The 14,150-nt window shown below is 31.7% G+C and overlaps 1 protein-coding gene across 7 annotated transcripts in view; it reads left to right on the top strand.

The window, feature by feature from the left end:
• Positions 1-14,150, top strand: part of LOC139491985 (steroid 17-alpha-hydroxylase/17,20 lyase-like) — a 136,498-nt gene that overhangs the window by 90,832 nt on the left and 31,516 nt on the right. For 4 of the 7 annotated variants that reach the window (XM_071279990.1, XM_071279988.1, XM_071279989.1 and 1 more), the window contains one exon: positions 1,120-1,331. In XM_071279990.1, coding sequence (XP_071136091.1) covers positions 1,120-1,331 — 212 coding nt within the window. Of the gene's footprint in view, positions 1-1,119; positions 1,332-1,949; positions 2,079-4,514; positions 4,620-5,822; positions 5,958-8,802; positions 9,258-14,150 lie in introns of those variants that run through there. The other 3 variants (XM_071279993.1, XM_071279991.1, XM_071279992.1) reach the window with 1 other exon arrangement.

Here is a 14,150-nt window from a genome sequence, read left to right as displayed (position 1 = left end):
TGAAAAACAATTAAAATATAAAATTATATTATTTTGAATTAAAAAAACAACAACAAAAAATCTGCAAAACATTGTTTTCATCTTTGGAATCCGAACAATAAGCAATCAAGTAGATATTTTGCGTCAGATGTAAACATGGTAAAAAGACAAGTGTAGGCTGCATGCGTCCTTCAGATTAAAATAAGATTTGAAAAAGGAAAATTTCAGGTGTTACATTTGAATATATATAATGGAGAAATAACATACAAGTACAAACAAAAGAAAGAAAACCCTAAAAAGGTACATACTTGATAAATATAAAGAAAAAAGATGTAGTATGATTGCCAATAAGACAAGAGACCAAATTAATAACCATTGTTATAAGGCAAGTTAATTTTTGCTTTTACTCACAAATGATTTGAGTTTGAATTAAATCCACATTGTAGTGGTTATGTGCTGTCATCTGTTACGGAAGCTCCGTTTAGCAACAAAGAAAGAGTTTTATTGCATTGGTATAAGAACGTTTTACTGATAAAAAAAAAATACACGCCCCTATCGGTTTACTCCGCTTTGTATTGATGTCATCTTCTCATGTTTTCTATAGGTCTTTAATTCAAATATTTGAGGAGTAATAACTGCCTACATATATTTACACAACTTTTATAAAACCTGTTGTTTAACGCATTTTTTTAATTCTTAGCGTATGTGAGTTAGGCGGTCTTCATTAGGTAAAGATAGAGGCCAAGGATATCAAAGGGAAATTCGAACTCATAAGTCGAAAATAAACTGGCAATGCAATTTCCAAATGAAAAAGACAAACAGACAAAAAGCAAACAACAGTAAACAAATAACAATTTTTAACAGAAACAAAAAGAGAAAAGAATCACGAACCCTACTAATTCAGTTCACCGCAGATTTAAAGAATCTTAACATTTTTATGTTGACAAAAACAGATCTATTTAAACCTGAAATGTGTATAATTGTAATTTGATGTAAGCCTTTATAATGCATATCTATTTTAGCCTTGTATGAAAGTTGCTGACTAAAGTGTTACTTTAGCTAATTCATAAAAAACAAAATGATCTAGAAAAGTGCGAATTATCCAGTAAGGTTGTAGAACATCTTTTTTTCTTCTTTTAGTGTTGACCTAGATGATCCTGAATTTGTGACATTTATGAAAATTGACCATGAATTGACAGAAATGACAGGGAAAGGTTTCGTTGAAGACATGTTCCCAATTATGTATAAGATATGGACAACAAACAAGTACAGAACGGTTACCAAATTGGCGGATGAACTTGTTTCTATAGTCACAAAGAAATTCAACGAACACGATAAAACATTTAACTCTGGTATGTCAACAAGCTTTGTATGTTTACACAATGCCCTTTGCTTAAGATAAGTTGTTATGACTTTGGTGTTGTCATGAATATCAATTATATGGTAATTTTTATAAATTTACAGTTAGCAAAAGATTATGGACTTTCCGAATTGATTTTCCTCTAAGTTCAGTATTTTTGTGATTTTACTTTTTTTTATTCGAAATACTATTCCAGGCATAACCTTAGACGTATGTGGCACACTTTTTTGGAATTTTGGGTCATAAATGCTCTTCAACTTTGTACTTGTTTGGCTCTATTACTATTTTGATCTGAGCGTCACTGATAAGTCTTAGACGAAAAGCGCGACTGGCGTATTGATTTATAAGTCTGATACCTTTGATAACTATTTATGCATAATGTTTTATATGGATTCCCATTGAACTGTTCTTCACAGCTTTATCTTATATATGACTGTATGCGATGGAAGTTTATATTACTAGAACATAAATAAAGGTTAAAATTGTGCAACTAACAAATATATCGTAATTATTAGATTTTCTCTCAAAAGATCTGTAAAAATCTTGACTGCAAACAATTGTTACAATGTATTGTTTATTTAACAAGTAATATTCGCATTAATGATTTCAGACAAAATAAGAGATTTTACTGATTCCTTGTTACTAGCAAGAAAAGAAGCAGAACAAGAAGAGAAAGATGAAGTGTTGTCTCAGTTAACAAACACACATCTAAGACAAACGCTAATGGATATATTTAACGGTGAGTTCACAAATATGTGGCACATTAAGATCACATATGTTTTCATTTTTATTTATGGAATTGTCAGTTTATTTTCGATCTATGAGTTTGACTGTCCCTCTGGTAACTTTCGCCCCTCTTTTGCAAAAGAACGAATATACTATGATAACCTTTAACATTAAATTCTTACATAAAAACCTTGCACTCACTTACACAAAAAGCAAAACAATAATGCTCTTATTGTTGTTGATCACCTAAATGTCACAACAGGGACCAAAAACTCACAATTCGTTGCAAGATTAAGGCCGTGTTCACATTGACCTAAATTCGGTGTTGTGTTAGTGTAACTCACACGTAAACTAAACACAATTGCGTTCCCATTGATAAAACTCAATGTTTACATGTAGTTTAAATCATGTTTTATCTACACACAGTCGATAGTCAATGTAGGCCTTGTGTGGGTTAAGTGTACACAAAACAAGGCATTTAGAACATTAGTTTTACCCTGTATACATTTAAGGAGGAAACCATTTTTTTAGTAAAATTGATATTTTTGAAAAAAATTAGTACAGTTCTTTACAGAAATTGTTGTCTAAATTTTAAAGGTTTTTTTTTGGTAAAATTAACGTACTTTATTAACCCCTGATCAAGACTCAAAGCAGCATCCTCAGGCAGCATCATTGCCGAACCCATAAGGCAGCAACCAATTGATTTTCGGGGGGGGGGGGGGCTATTATAGTTGAGTATAAAACATAAAGGCAGGGGGTGGGGGGTGGTGGGCTATGGATTTTGTTTTGAAAAAAAAAATTTGCAGTTTTTGGCCGTGAAAAAATTTTTGTTTGTTTCACCCTCAGCTGCCATTATATATAATGCTAAAATTTATTACGACCAAAATTTGTCCTGAAAAAAATCTATAGCCCACGCCTCCCTTCCCCTCAAAAGGTCTTGACGAATCGACTTGGCGTACACAGAAATATTTGCCACTGGTCTTTACTCAAACAACGATTCACACATAAATGCATGACTTATAAAGAGTGTGAGGTAAATGATATCTTTGTCTAGTATTTCAGATCCGTTAAAAAAAACAACGTTACCCTATTCCTTTACCAAATACTCCTTGGAGAAGAAATACCATTTGAAACAAATATATCAATCCTTTTTTTTCGGCTGTAAGCACGCTGCTACAGCTAACGTTTTCTAATGCGTAATCGAGACATCTCTAGTATATTCAAACTACTGCAAATTATAAAAATGGCTTTCATAAAGTAGCAACCATTTAACTTAAAAAAAGGGGGAGGTTTTTTTTTTATCTGCGTCAGATTTTTATCCGCGCGTACGTTTTTATTCCGTTTGGGTTTTTTCGATGCTGGTGATCAAATACTTTTTTTCCCAATATTTAACACTATAATGTATGGGGAAACTCTTGATTGAAATTTTTTTTTATCATCTGAATGACCAGATTTTTTTTTTTATCAAATTTGAGATCGGAATATTTCCATCCCCCCTTTTGAAGTCAAATGGTCGTACCGTTACTGCTAGAAAAATTGTCCGAAAACTTTGAATGCAGTTCTACGTATAATGAACATTTAAATGACATATAGTTTACAAGTGTGAACAAATCTTATGTACAGGTGATTAAACAAGGTGTACAGATGTGAACAAATTTAATGTGAAACCAGTGTCCATTACATTAAACTAATAGTAAACATGTTTACTGTACACGGCGTTTGGTGTGAACACGACCTAACAGATTAAGGAACCTAACATGTGTAACAGACAAAGAAACATATCAAATTTATTGAAAAAGAACCTCAATGTATGTTTGTACGTGATTCTTTCATTCATGTCATTTGAAACAAATTGAAAACAAAAATAACTAACTCCAAGTAAAATTCATAAGGGAAAGTCCCTTATGAAATGGCAAAATCAAAAGCTCAATCACATCAAACGCATAAAAAACAACTGTCATATTTATCGCTTGAGACAGACATTTCATTATGTAGAAAATGGTGGATAGAACTTCTTATTTTCTTGTATTAATTGTGAAAAAATTAAACAATTATAACATGTATAAGTTTGACTTGATATGTTTTGGCCCCTAAAATTGCAAAAAAAACAGTAAATATTGTTTATCCCTCAAAATTTGTCTATTTCGCATTTAAAAATGAATAGAGGGATCGAATATTGTTACTTGAGTAAAAGATTTTTTTTTTTATCTAAAATGTCAATTTCACAACTACCTAAGATATAACATTTCACTTATGTATCATTTAAGAGGGACCCCGTCACTTGACAATTCTAGTTACAACCCATGCCAAACAATCGATTATAGGGGCATTAGTTGGAACAGGGAACTAGTTAATATGGTGGAGTTATACACTTCGTAAACACTCAAGTCTGATCTAAAACAACATAAGAACAAACTGAATTCATCATTTACAAAGTGTTTTTTTATAGCTGGCATTGGTACATCAAGAGTAACGTTGTACTTTGCTGTACGATACATGGCTGGGTTACCAGATATCCAGCGTAAAGTTCAGGAAGAAATAGACAGAGTTGTTGGTGAGTATCATAGTGTTTGGCCCTGTCACTTTAAAAGCTTTTCATGTATTCTAGAGGACAACTGTTGTATTTCTTGTCTGAAACATATTTGGTATTATTTTTTATCTCATATTGATTTTGTCAATCTCTTGGTATCCTCATTTTCTCAATAGATGCGAGTTTGATTTATATAAAACCTCATTGTATGAACTCTTTTTACCGTTTGTCTCTGAACGCTTAACAACAAACAATCGATCATTATCATTATTTCTCAACCCAAATGAGGTAAATTCAATAGAATAAGATGTTATGATACCAAACCTTTAAGAAGTATGTTGCCGAAAATGATATAATATTAAATAGATATAGGAAGATGTGGTGTGAGTGCCAATGAGACAACTCTCTATCCAAAAAAAAATGTACGGCCTTCAACACGGAGTCTTGGCTCACACCGAACAAAAAGCTATACTAGATTTTAACAGTTTATAAAATTCCAAATATATCGTAACCAATGTTTGTAAAATAACAAAAGATTATATTTAGAGAACGTGAGCACTACAATCATAACCGTAATCCATATCGTTAATAAAAATTTAGCTACCAATCTCATTGGTAGAAAATAAAATGACAACGCCATGACTAAAAAATACAAACAGACAAAAAACAGTACATAAAACACAGCGTAGAATTTATCTTCCAAGCAACACGATTCCCACCTAAAACTGGAGGAGGATCTTATTTCTCTAAATGTTCGATTATTAAAGTCGTTCGATATAATAAGGAATATAACAAAATAAAACGTTTCTTTTTTTAACATTTATCATGATATCTGAACTAAAGCACTAGCAATTGCCAGCTGCCAACATTTCATATATTGGAGTAAAACGTATAAACCCGCCACATTCTTTGTGTGCCTGTCCCGAGTCAGGATCCTGTAGTTCAGTGATTGTCGTTGGTTTATGTCTGTCATATTTGTTTCTTTAATTGGTAAATGTTTCAGATTATTCTAGTCGTGGCCTTTCATAGCAGACTATAGATATATGGTTTTCACTTTGTCAAAGACCGTACGTTTGCTTATAATCACTTACATCAACTTTATTTGAACTTTGTTGGATAGTTGTTTTGTTGACAATCATACTTCATGTTCGTATTTTTGTATAATACATGTAGTCTACATTTTTCGTACAAATTTAAATGTGTGCTTTTATGTCAACCTGTGTTCAGGAAAAGATAGACTACCGACGATCACAGACAGAGAACATCTCAGTTATACAGAAGCCACCTTGCATGAAGCCATGAGGCTTGGTACAGTTGTTCCCGTAGGTCTGCCTCATAGTACAATGTGTGATACAAAAGTTGGTAAGTATTGAAATTATCAAACTTACAGCGTGGTCTCTGATCTTTTTGATTTGAAGACTTAATATATTGTAATTATGCAGTTGCAGCCGAATTCGATTAGTTATTGCACCTTGTTGTATGCTACATTTCTTTTGTTTTGGACAATATGAAGTCAGACATCTTTGCTGATTTTGTATAAACTATTTTCTCATATGTGTGGCATCATTTAGTGCAATAGTCTTTGTCGTATCGTTACTGTACTAACAAGATTACATTAAGATAAAGGATAATTACCGATTCACATGCAGTTCATTCATAAGTTGATTAAAAAAATGAAATACATGTAACTCTGTCTGATGTAAGACATGAACAGAAACCAATTCCCAGTAACAATAAGCAGGGGTACCCTCTAGTAAATAGTTATCAAAGGTACCAGGCCGTTAATTTGATTCGCCAGACGCGCGTTTCGTCTACACAAGACTCATCAGTGACGCTCACATCAAAAATTGATCATAAGAAAACAATTTCTTTTTAATACTTAAAAGCTACAAATATTTTAGATATTTTGATTGTAAAAGATGTGGTTTAATAACAGTCACCCCATCCCAAAGTGACACAAATAGTTAACTTTTAATTACCTACTTTTCATTTATGAATGAATGTAATGTTATTGTTAAGGTTCATCATAACAAATCGACAAATATGGCAGTATTTTCACCTCTAAAACTACTCAGTGTACAGACCTACCTGTGAAGTTTGGAAAGTTTTAAGGCCTGACATCCACTAGATATATGACAGTTAAAGGCTTTTTGTGCTCCAAAAAGGTAAAACGTTTTGAATTTTGATGGGCATTTTTTTCCTTCCTGCAGAAGATGTAAAAATTAGCACAAATTTACAACTTCTAGTCCAATCAAATTGCTTGAATTTGCCTCAATTTTCATAGTACATACTTTTCCCGTGTACTAAGTAACTCCGCATGAATGACCACAAGGGTAAGATTTCATTGCATCGTAATCAAGATATTAGAACAAAAATTGCTACTGGCTATTTTGAAATAAATCATGTGTTCCAAATTTAACTAAATAGTTTGTAATTAGTTTTCAAACAGATTTTTAACATCCTACTAATCAATCTTTTCATCTAATTTTTCTTTTGACAATTAAAAGCTTCTTTCATTAAAATAAAGAGTAACAATTATGGTTCTTTATACCTTGATTAAAGTACAACCCCATCTAAAATTTGTAATCCTTTATCTTCCATGCATTTACTTTGTACACAAAAAGAGTCAACCATGAATCTTTTGAAGGGAAATTATTAATAAAGCAATTTGATATATTTCGTCATAAATTGGTCGATTATTGATTGCCTTATGTCCAGTGAAAAATATTTCATGCATGTAAACTATCCACTAGACTACCTATGGTTACATACCAGGGGCAGATCCAGCCATTTTTAAAAGTGTTTCAACTAAAGATATGGGAGGGGGGTCCAACTGTTTGTACTCATTCAAAAGCATTTCCAATCTAGTTTTAGTTTTTATGTGAAATTAAAAAAATGTTTTCAAGAATCTAAAGCTGTCACTGCAATTTAAGAATTGTCTGCTTTTGGTCAATTTTATTTTGTCATCTTACCATGGAAATAAGTACATGTATACTAAAACACGGCTTTATATCAATAAACATACTAACACCAGCAGCTACCTTCTTTTCATTCTAACGTCAAGGGCCTTTTAAAATCCAATTTTTACAATGATATTAGAGAGTAGATTTACAAAACTACGTAAGTGAGCTTCATCTAGTCAGCCACAATATGTCAATAGACTAATTAAAGGATTACTCAAGTTGTAAATATGCGCTAAATTGGATAGTGTATAGAAAGGTGTATAATATGAAACTAAGAGCTCGGGGGCAAGCCCCTCGTTCTAAGTTTCATATTATACACCTTTCTATACACTAACCGACACTAAACAACACCTGAACTACTTTGATACTGTCTACTCAGATAAACTCTTTAACTCACCTATAAATGTGAAGATATCTATTATCCATGTCAATCAAGGACAATCAATACAAGACAAACCAGTTCTTACCTGAGAGGGAGCATCTCAAAGTTATATCCCAACTTAGTTTATTTTTACACCTTCTACAGGAAAGAAAAAAATGCCCAATAAAATCCAAAAAATATTTCATCTTTCTGAAATGCAAAATACATTTAAGTTATATATCTAGTGGATGCTAGGCATTAAAACTTTCCAAACTGCACAGGTAAGTCTGCACACAGACTACTTTCTGAGTTAAAAATTCGGCCTTACTTGTCTATTTGTTTTGGTGAACCTTAAAAGGGGAAGGAAACTAAATTATTATGTTATTATTTACAGAGAATATTTCTTATTATAAATCAGTCATCATCATTTCTGTCTCCTTGTCAAAAAAAATATTAGAAGACGATTAATTTGGTATATTTCATCCACAGAAATAGTTGCCATATTTCTCAAACTTGTGACATCATTACTTCGTTATCTATTGAGTTTTGATTCGGCAACCGTTTAATACATAAATGATTTTAAACAGTCGTACAAGAGGGAACTTTAGGGCGTTTTAACGGTTAATTACTAAGACAAAAAAAGTCAAGTTATAATTGAATCATAATCAGAGGATATTAAGTCACAATGCTATAGCTTCAGATGAGTAAGTATCAGCGTTATTTTATAAGTTAGTTGGTTGAGTTTTTATTTTGAAAGAATGTTGTGATGTTTGAAATTTTCAGCTTAAATCTGAGATTTGTCTGTAAAAATTTATTGGAAACAAAATTTCATATCCATCTCAAATAACTGCACATATTACTTGTAGTGGTTTATATTTTTTAGGAGGTTATGATGTTCCACAGGATACAGTCGTTATGATTAATCACTGGGCACTTCATCACGACCCTAACTATTGGAAAGACGTTGAGAAATTTGATCCGACACGCTACCTCGACGAAAATGGAAAGCTTGGTATGAAACCAGAAAGCTGGTTACCATTTTCTGCAGGGAGACGTGTATGTCTAGGAGAAGTGGTAGCTAAACCAGAACTTCATTTGATTTTTGCAACGATAATGCAAAGGTTCAAGATTACATTACCCGAAGGAACCAATCCGGAATTAAAATTAGGCGGATCTAGTAGTAATACACAACCTGCTCCGTTCAAAATCATTGTTGAAGGCAGAATAAATACATGAAGATGAATCAATCTTAACTGATGATCAGAATCTATAATGAAATAAACAATGAAAATATAATCATTTTGTTAAATATATAAAAAAAAATATAGATTTTTCTTATTAGAAGTGTTTGCAATCTATCTCTTTTCTACAGCTGACATATGAAATTCCACAAAAATTAATAACTATTGAATGAGAGTTCTGATTTATTAGCTCGCATCTAATAGTTATTCTTTTTTGTGATAGTTTCATATATCAGCTGTAGAAAAGTTTTATTGGTCACAAATAAAACAGTTCAAAACTATTCTAATATAAAGGACTAACTACGAATTTAGAAAAACAGAACTTTATAAAGAACATCTGAATACTTTAAATCTCGATCTGTCTCTGAAATTCGTTCTATCTTTCAAAACATTTGACTTTAAAACCTTGTATACAGTTCCACCATTACCCATTTTGTTCATCGTATTTAACCGTATGGTTACTTAAATGTTAACATCATACATTGAAAAATTATTACACCAGGGTTTTCGATATCACAAACTGGTCAACACACTTACTAAATTTTATCACCGGTATAAGGTGATAAGGAAATAATTCGTAAAGATAATTCAACATGCAGACATCTTATACGTTCAGGTATTTCACATCCAATCTTTTGTGGTAATATTCTTTACAAAGCACAAAAATGTCAGTATTCATCTCAAAAGCTTACAAAACCCCTTAAACAGACTTATTAAGAAGGGATGTAGTTACGATACTGTTGTCAGGTCATTAAAGATTGCATATTTTGGCTTTAATATTGATTCACTTATAGGGTCTTTGCATCGGAACTAAACACATTTATTTAAAAAAAAAAAACAGTTGTTCGCATGACACGGGTTATGTTCTTCTCATATATTTTATGACAGTATGATACTAAACCCCTAACGGGAGGGATTGTGCCTGATATTCATATGATGAAGACATAATCTTTCAATCAGTTTAATTGACGTCTGGAGCTGGCATGATAGTTAACTGCTAGTAGTCTGTTGTTATTTATGGATTATTGTCACTTTATTTATTTTCTTTTGTTACATCTTTTGACATCGGACTCGGACTTCTCTTGAACTGAATTTTAATGTGCGTATTGTTATTCGATTACTTTTCTACATTGGCTAGAGGTATAGGGAGAGGGTTGAGATCTCATAAACATGTTTAACCTCGCCGCAATGTTGCGCCTGTCCCAAGTCAGGAGCCTCTGGCCTTTTGTTAGTCTTGTATGATTTTTAATTTTAGTTACTTGTGTATAATTCGGAGTTTAGTATGACGTCCATTATCACTGTACTAGTATACATATTTTTAGGGTCCAGCTGAAGGACACCTACGGGTGCGGGAATTCTCGCTACATTGAAGACCCATTGGTGGCCTTCGGCTGTTGTCTGCTCTATGGTCGGGTTGTTGTCTCTTTGACACATTCCACATTTCCTTTCTCAATTTTATTGGTATCTGGCGGATAGTTCAAAATCTCCGTCAATTTATAAAATTGACCTCACGTGAATTTGTATTTTCATGGCATTCACTTTTGATTCATAAACATGCCGAGAAAAACCCTAGTACTTTTCTGATCAGAGGGTCACAAATGCTGTCACTTTCTAACTTTTTTCATTGGAGCGTCACTGATCAGTCTTTTGTAGACAAAATGCGAGTCTGGCGCAAATACAAAATGTTAATCTTTGTATCTATAATGAGTTTATTTAAGTAATGACCTAATGAACGGCTTTAATCCTGTAATTGGTTTTTTAAATGGCATGCAAAAAAAGGAGCGTCAATTTTGATGTGCAGACATTTTACGAAGAACCTAAGTTTTTTGAAGATGTGCTGCGTAGAATTTTCATTCACACATTGATATTTAGTTTGATTGATTGTGGATCGCCTAACATTATATGCTGATCTAAGAAAAACATGATTGTAGATCTTGCCAATTGCAAATGATGAAATATGTCATATGTTTTCTAATCTAAAACGTATATATTATTTTAAGGGATTTCCATAGCAAAAATAAAAAAGATAATAGAAATAAATTCACGGTATTATTTTAAGATTAATTGATTGTTTGTTGGTGTTTAACACCATTTTCTGCATTATTTGCTATATCTTGAAGTTTGCTTTTTATTGATAGAGGAAGCAGGAGAAAACCCTCCACCTTTGTCAGAAAAACTGAAGGTGGTACCAAACACCTTGATTTAAATTAATTTGGCTCGTTTAATTTTCATAAAATTTTGTCAAAAATATTTACTTTGACCCTTTGACAAAAATATAAAGATTTCCAAAAATTTGAACCAACAAATTTATCAGAAAAATTACACTGGTTATATAGCAGTTTGACAAACACTAATTTTGATCATTGAGAAGCTTAATATTTCCTTAACAACTCAACGTAATTAAAACGTTTAGCTGATTTCACATAGTTATCTCCCTGTAAGGTTAGGTACAACCTTAAGATTGGGATCGAACGACCCTGGCACCTGTGTGTTCGAACTCACAACCTCCGTGTCAACATCAGGTTAGTAATGATGTAGGTGAACTACCAATTCCTTTTATTAGATACTAATAGTATGCAAAAACGTATAACAAAAATTTACCAGACAGCACCTGATGTCACAAACAAACAGCAACATACATTTAATTAAAGGAATAGCAATAGAAATTCAACAAAAGTTCAAATATGATTATTCTAGTACATATTTACTTGTGATATTTAGAACTACATATCATAGTTGTTCTGCAAAATTATTTGTTACTTTGATAACAGGATTGTCTGATATGAAATATTGTTCTAATTGTATACATGGTTATGATGGTATTTGTTCTTTTGTTAGATTTAAAACATAAACAAAGTGCAACATTAATATTGTTTTGAATTATTCTACTAAATAAGTGTTTAGATTGGTGATCCATTCTTTGAAGATATAAAATCTTGCTCATAATAAAAAAAAAACCTTAGTAAGACTCCTCGACAATCGAACTCTTAAGGGGGCTCTCGGGTCTAAATCAATTTTTTTAAATATAGATTTCGCTATTTTATTTCTTTAAATAAACTTTATCCTATACTTAATAGAAAATTAAATAAAAATATTGGGTCACCGTTCATTTAAGCTCACAATCTGCCTTTGAAAGAAGTATGCATTTTTGTTAAGGTACCTTTTTTCTGTCGAACTAATAGGAGAAAAAAAGGTAAAATCAACATAAAAAAATAACTAAAGTACAGAAATCGCATAAATTTTACAAATGTCTAGGTTTTTTTTCAGTACAGTTCAATTAAAAAAATAATCAAAAATATGGGTCACCAATGAGTTAAAAAAAAGTTATTTCAATTTTTATACAAAAAAATGGCATTATTTCATCAAAGGGAGATAATTTGGAGCTTTTTCAATGATATATTCATTTGAAAAGTCATCTTCGGCCAAATAAATTTATGTTTTTGGGTTGATTTTTGTACCATACATGTATCATAAAGTAACAACTAATAGAATATTAAATAAAATTTGAAATGAAAAAACAAATGTTTCAATTTTTGCTGATTTTTTTGTACCCTCGAGCCCTTTCAAGTGACCAGCAAAAGAGGTGATTTGATTGAAGAGATTAAACGAATCCTTGTTTTAGTTAACATCTTATGTGAGACTTCTTTTTTATAAATATTTAAGATTACCGGAAGAATCTTATAAATAGATCGAGATCACCAGAATTCTGCAGTCAGAATATCTTTACTAAGTAATATTCAAAACACATAACCCGGCAATAACGGATAAAAGCAATGAACAATAATCATTTTTAAGAATCACCATTTTTTTCTTGAAATCTTGGAGTGATTGATTGATTAATGTTTGCTTAACGTCCAGTGGCTAATATTTTTCATTCATTTAAAATTTCATTTCCGCAAATGTGTTGGTTAGTTTAAGTTAACAATGACATTAAAAGCACTTTTAAGGGAAGAGTTTCGTTAACATAAATTAAAGAGGGTAGAATGAGTGGTCAGACACCTTCACAGAATTCAGCTTTCGACTATTTGTTTTTCTTTTTGTTGGGAAAGACTTAATGAACAGGTATTTGTTGCTATGCAATGAAACAGTGCATTAATTTCCCTCCAAATAGTTAATGAAGAGTGCATTGCCCAGTCACCCTCTTTTGAGATCTTTATTACTGAAAACTGTATAATTATGCTCTAGAAAGTATCGTGTGTTCTTATATGCTGGTATTTTTTCAAAAACAGACAATGCCTTTTCACGGAACGGTTGTCAAATTTCGATACATCTTCTAACTTCAGAGTTCAAAACATATTAAATGACATCGTATATATGCATACGTGTATAAATACGGCATGGATAAAGAAAAATAAAAAAAAGAACATAGTGTATAAAATTTATAATCTAATGTCAAGTGAGAAAGGAGACTAAAGCATAAGGAATAGGAACTGTGCTCGTATTATAATTAGTCATTTAAAGTCACAGATGGGACTTTAAATACATGAAGTTCCGTCAGAAATAGAAAAGAAAAAAAATGCACGAAATCATACTCATAAACTTATTTTAAAATAACAATTAAAAAAGGCCACGACAATGCTATGTATAGTGCGTATAGTAAAAAATTTTGCATATAGTAAAACATTTTCTGGTAAAAAACATCTTACATCGATTGGAGACTTACGACAGCTCTGAAAAATATCTCGTAATTTTTTTTGTTTTTGATCACATGAAAAATACATGTAAATATTTCATTTGATCGGTAAGCCTTAGAACCAGGTTTAACCCATCAATTATTCTTAATGTGTCCTGTACCAAGTCAGGATATGATAGTTGTTATCTAATTCAAGTAGTTCGTTTCTATGTATTCAGGTGTTTAGGTGTTGTTGGGTTTGGTTTTGTGCAGTTCAGTGTTCCTGTTGTTCCAATATTGTCCTCTCATAGTTGATGCATTTCCCTCGATTTTAGTTTAAAAAATAAATCAATAACACCCTGATTTATGACTTTTAAC

Source organism: Mytilus edulis, chromosome 10, assembly GCF_963676685.1.
Source record: "Mytilus edulis chromosome 10, xbMytEdul2.2, whole genome shotgun sequence".
Taxonomy (NCBI): Eukaryota; Metazoa; Mollusca; class Bivalvia; order Mytilida; family Mytilidae; genus Mytilus; species Mytilus edulis.
This window is presented reverse-complemented; position numbering and strand designations above follow the sequence as displayed.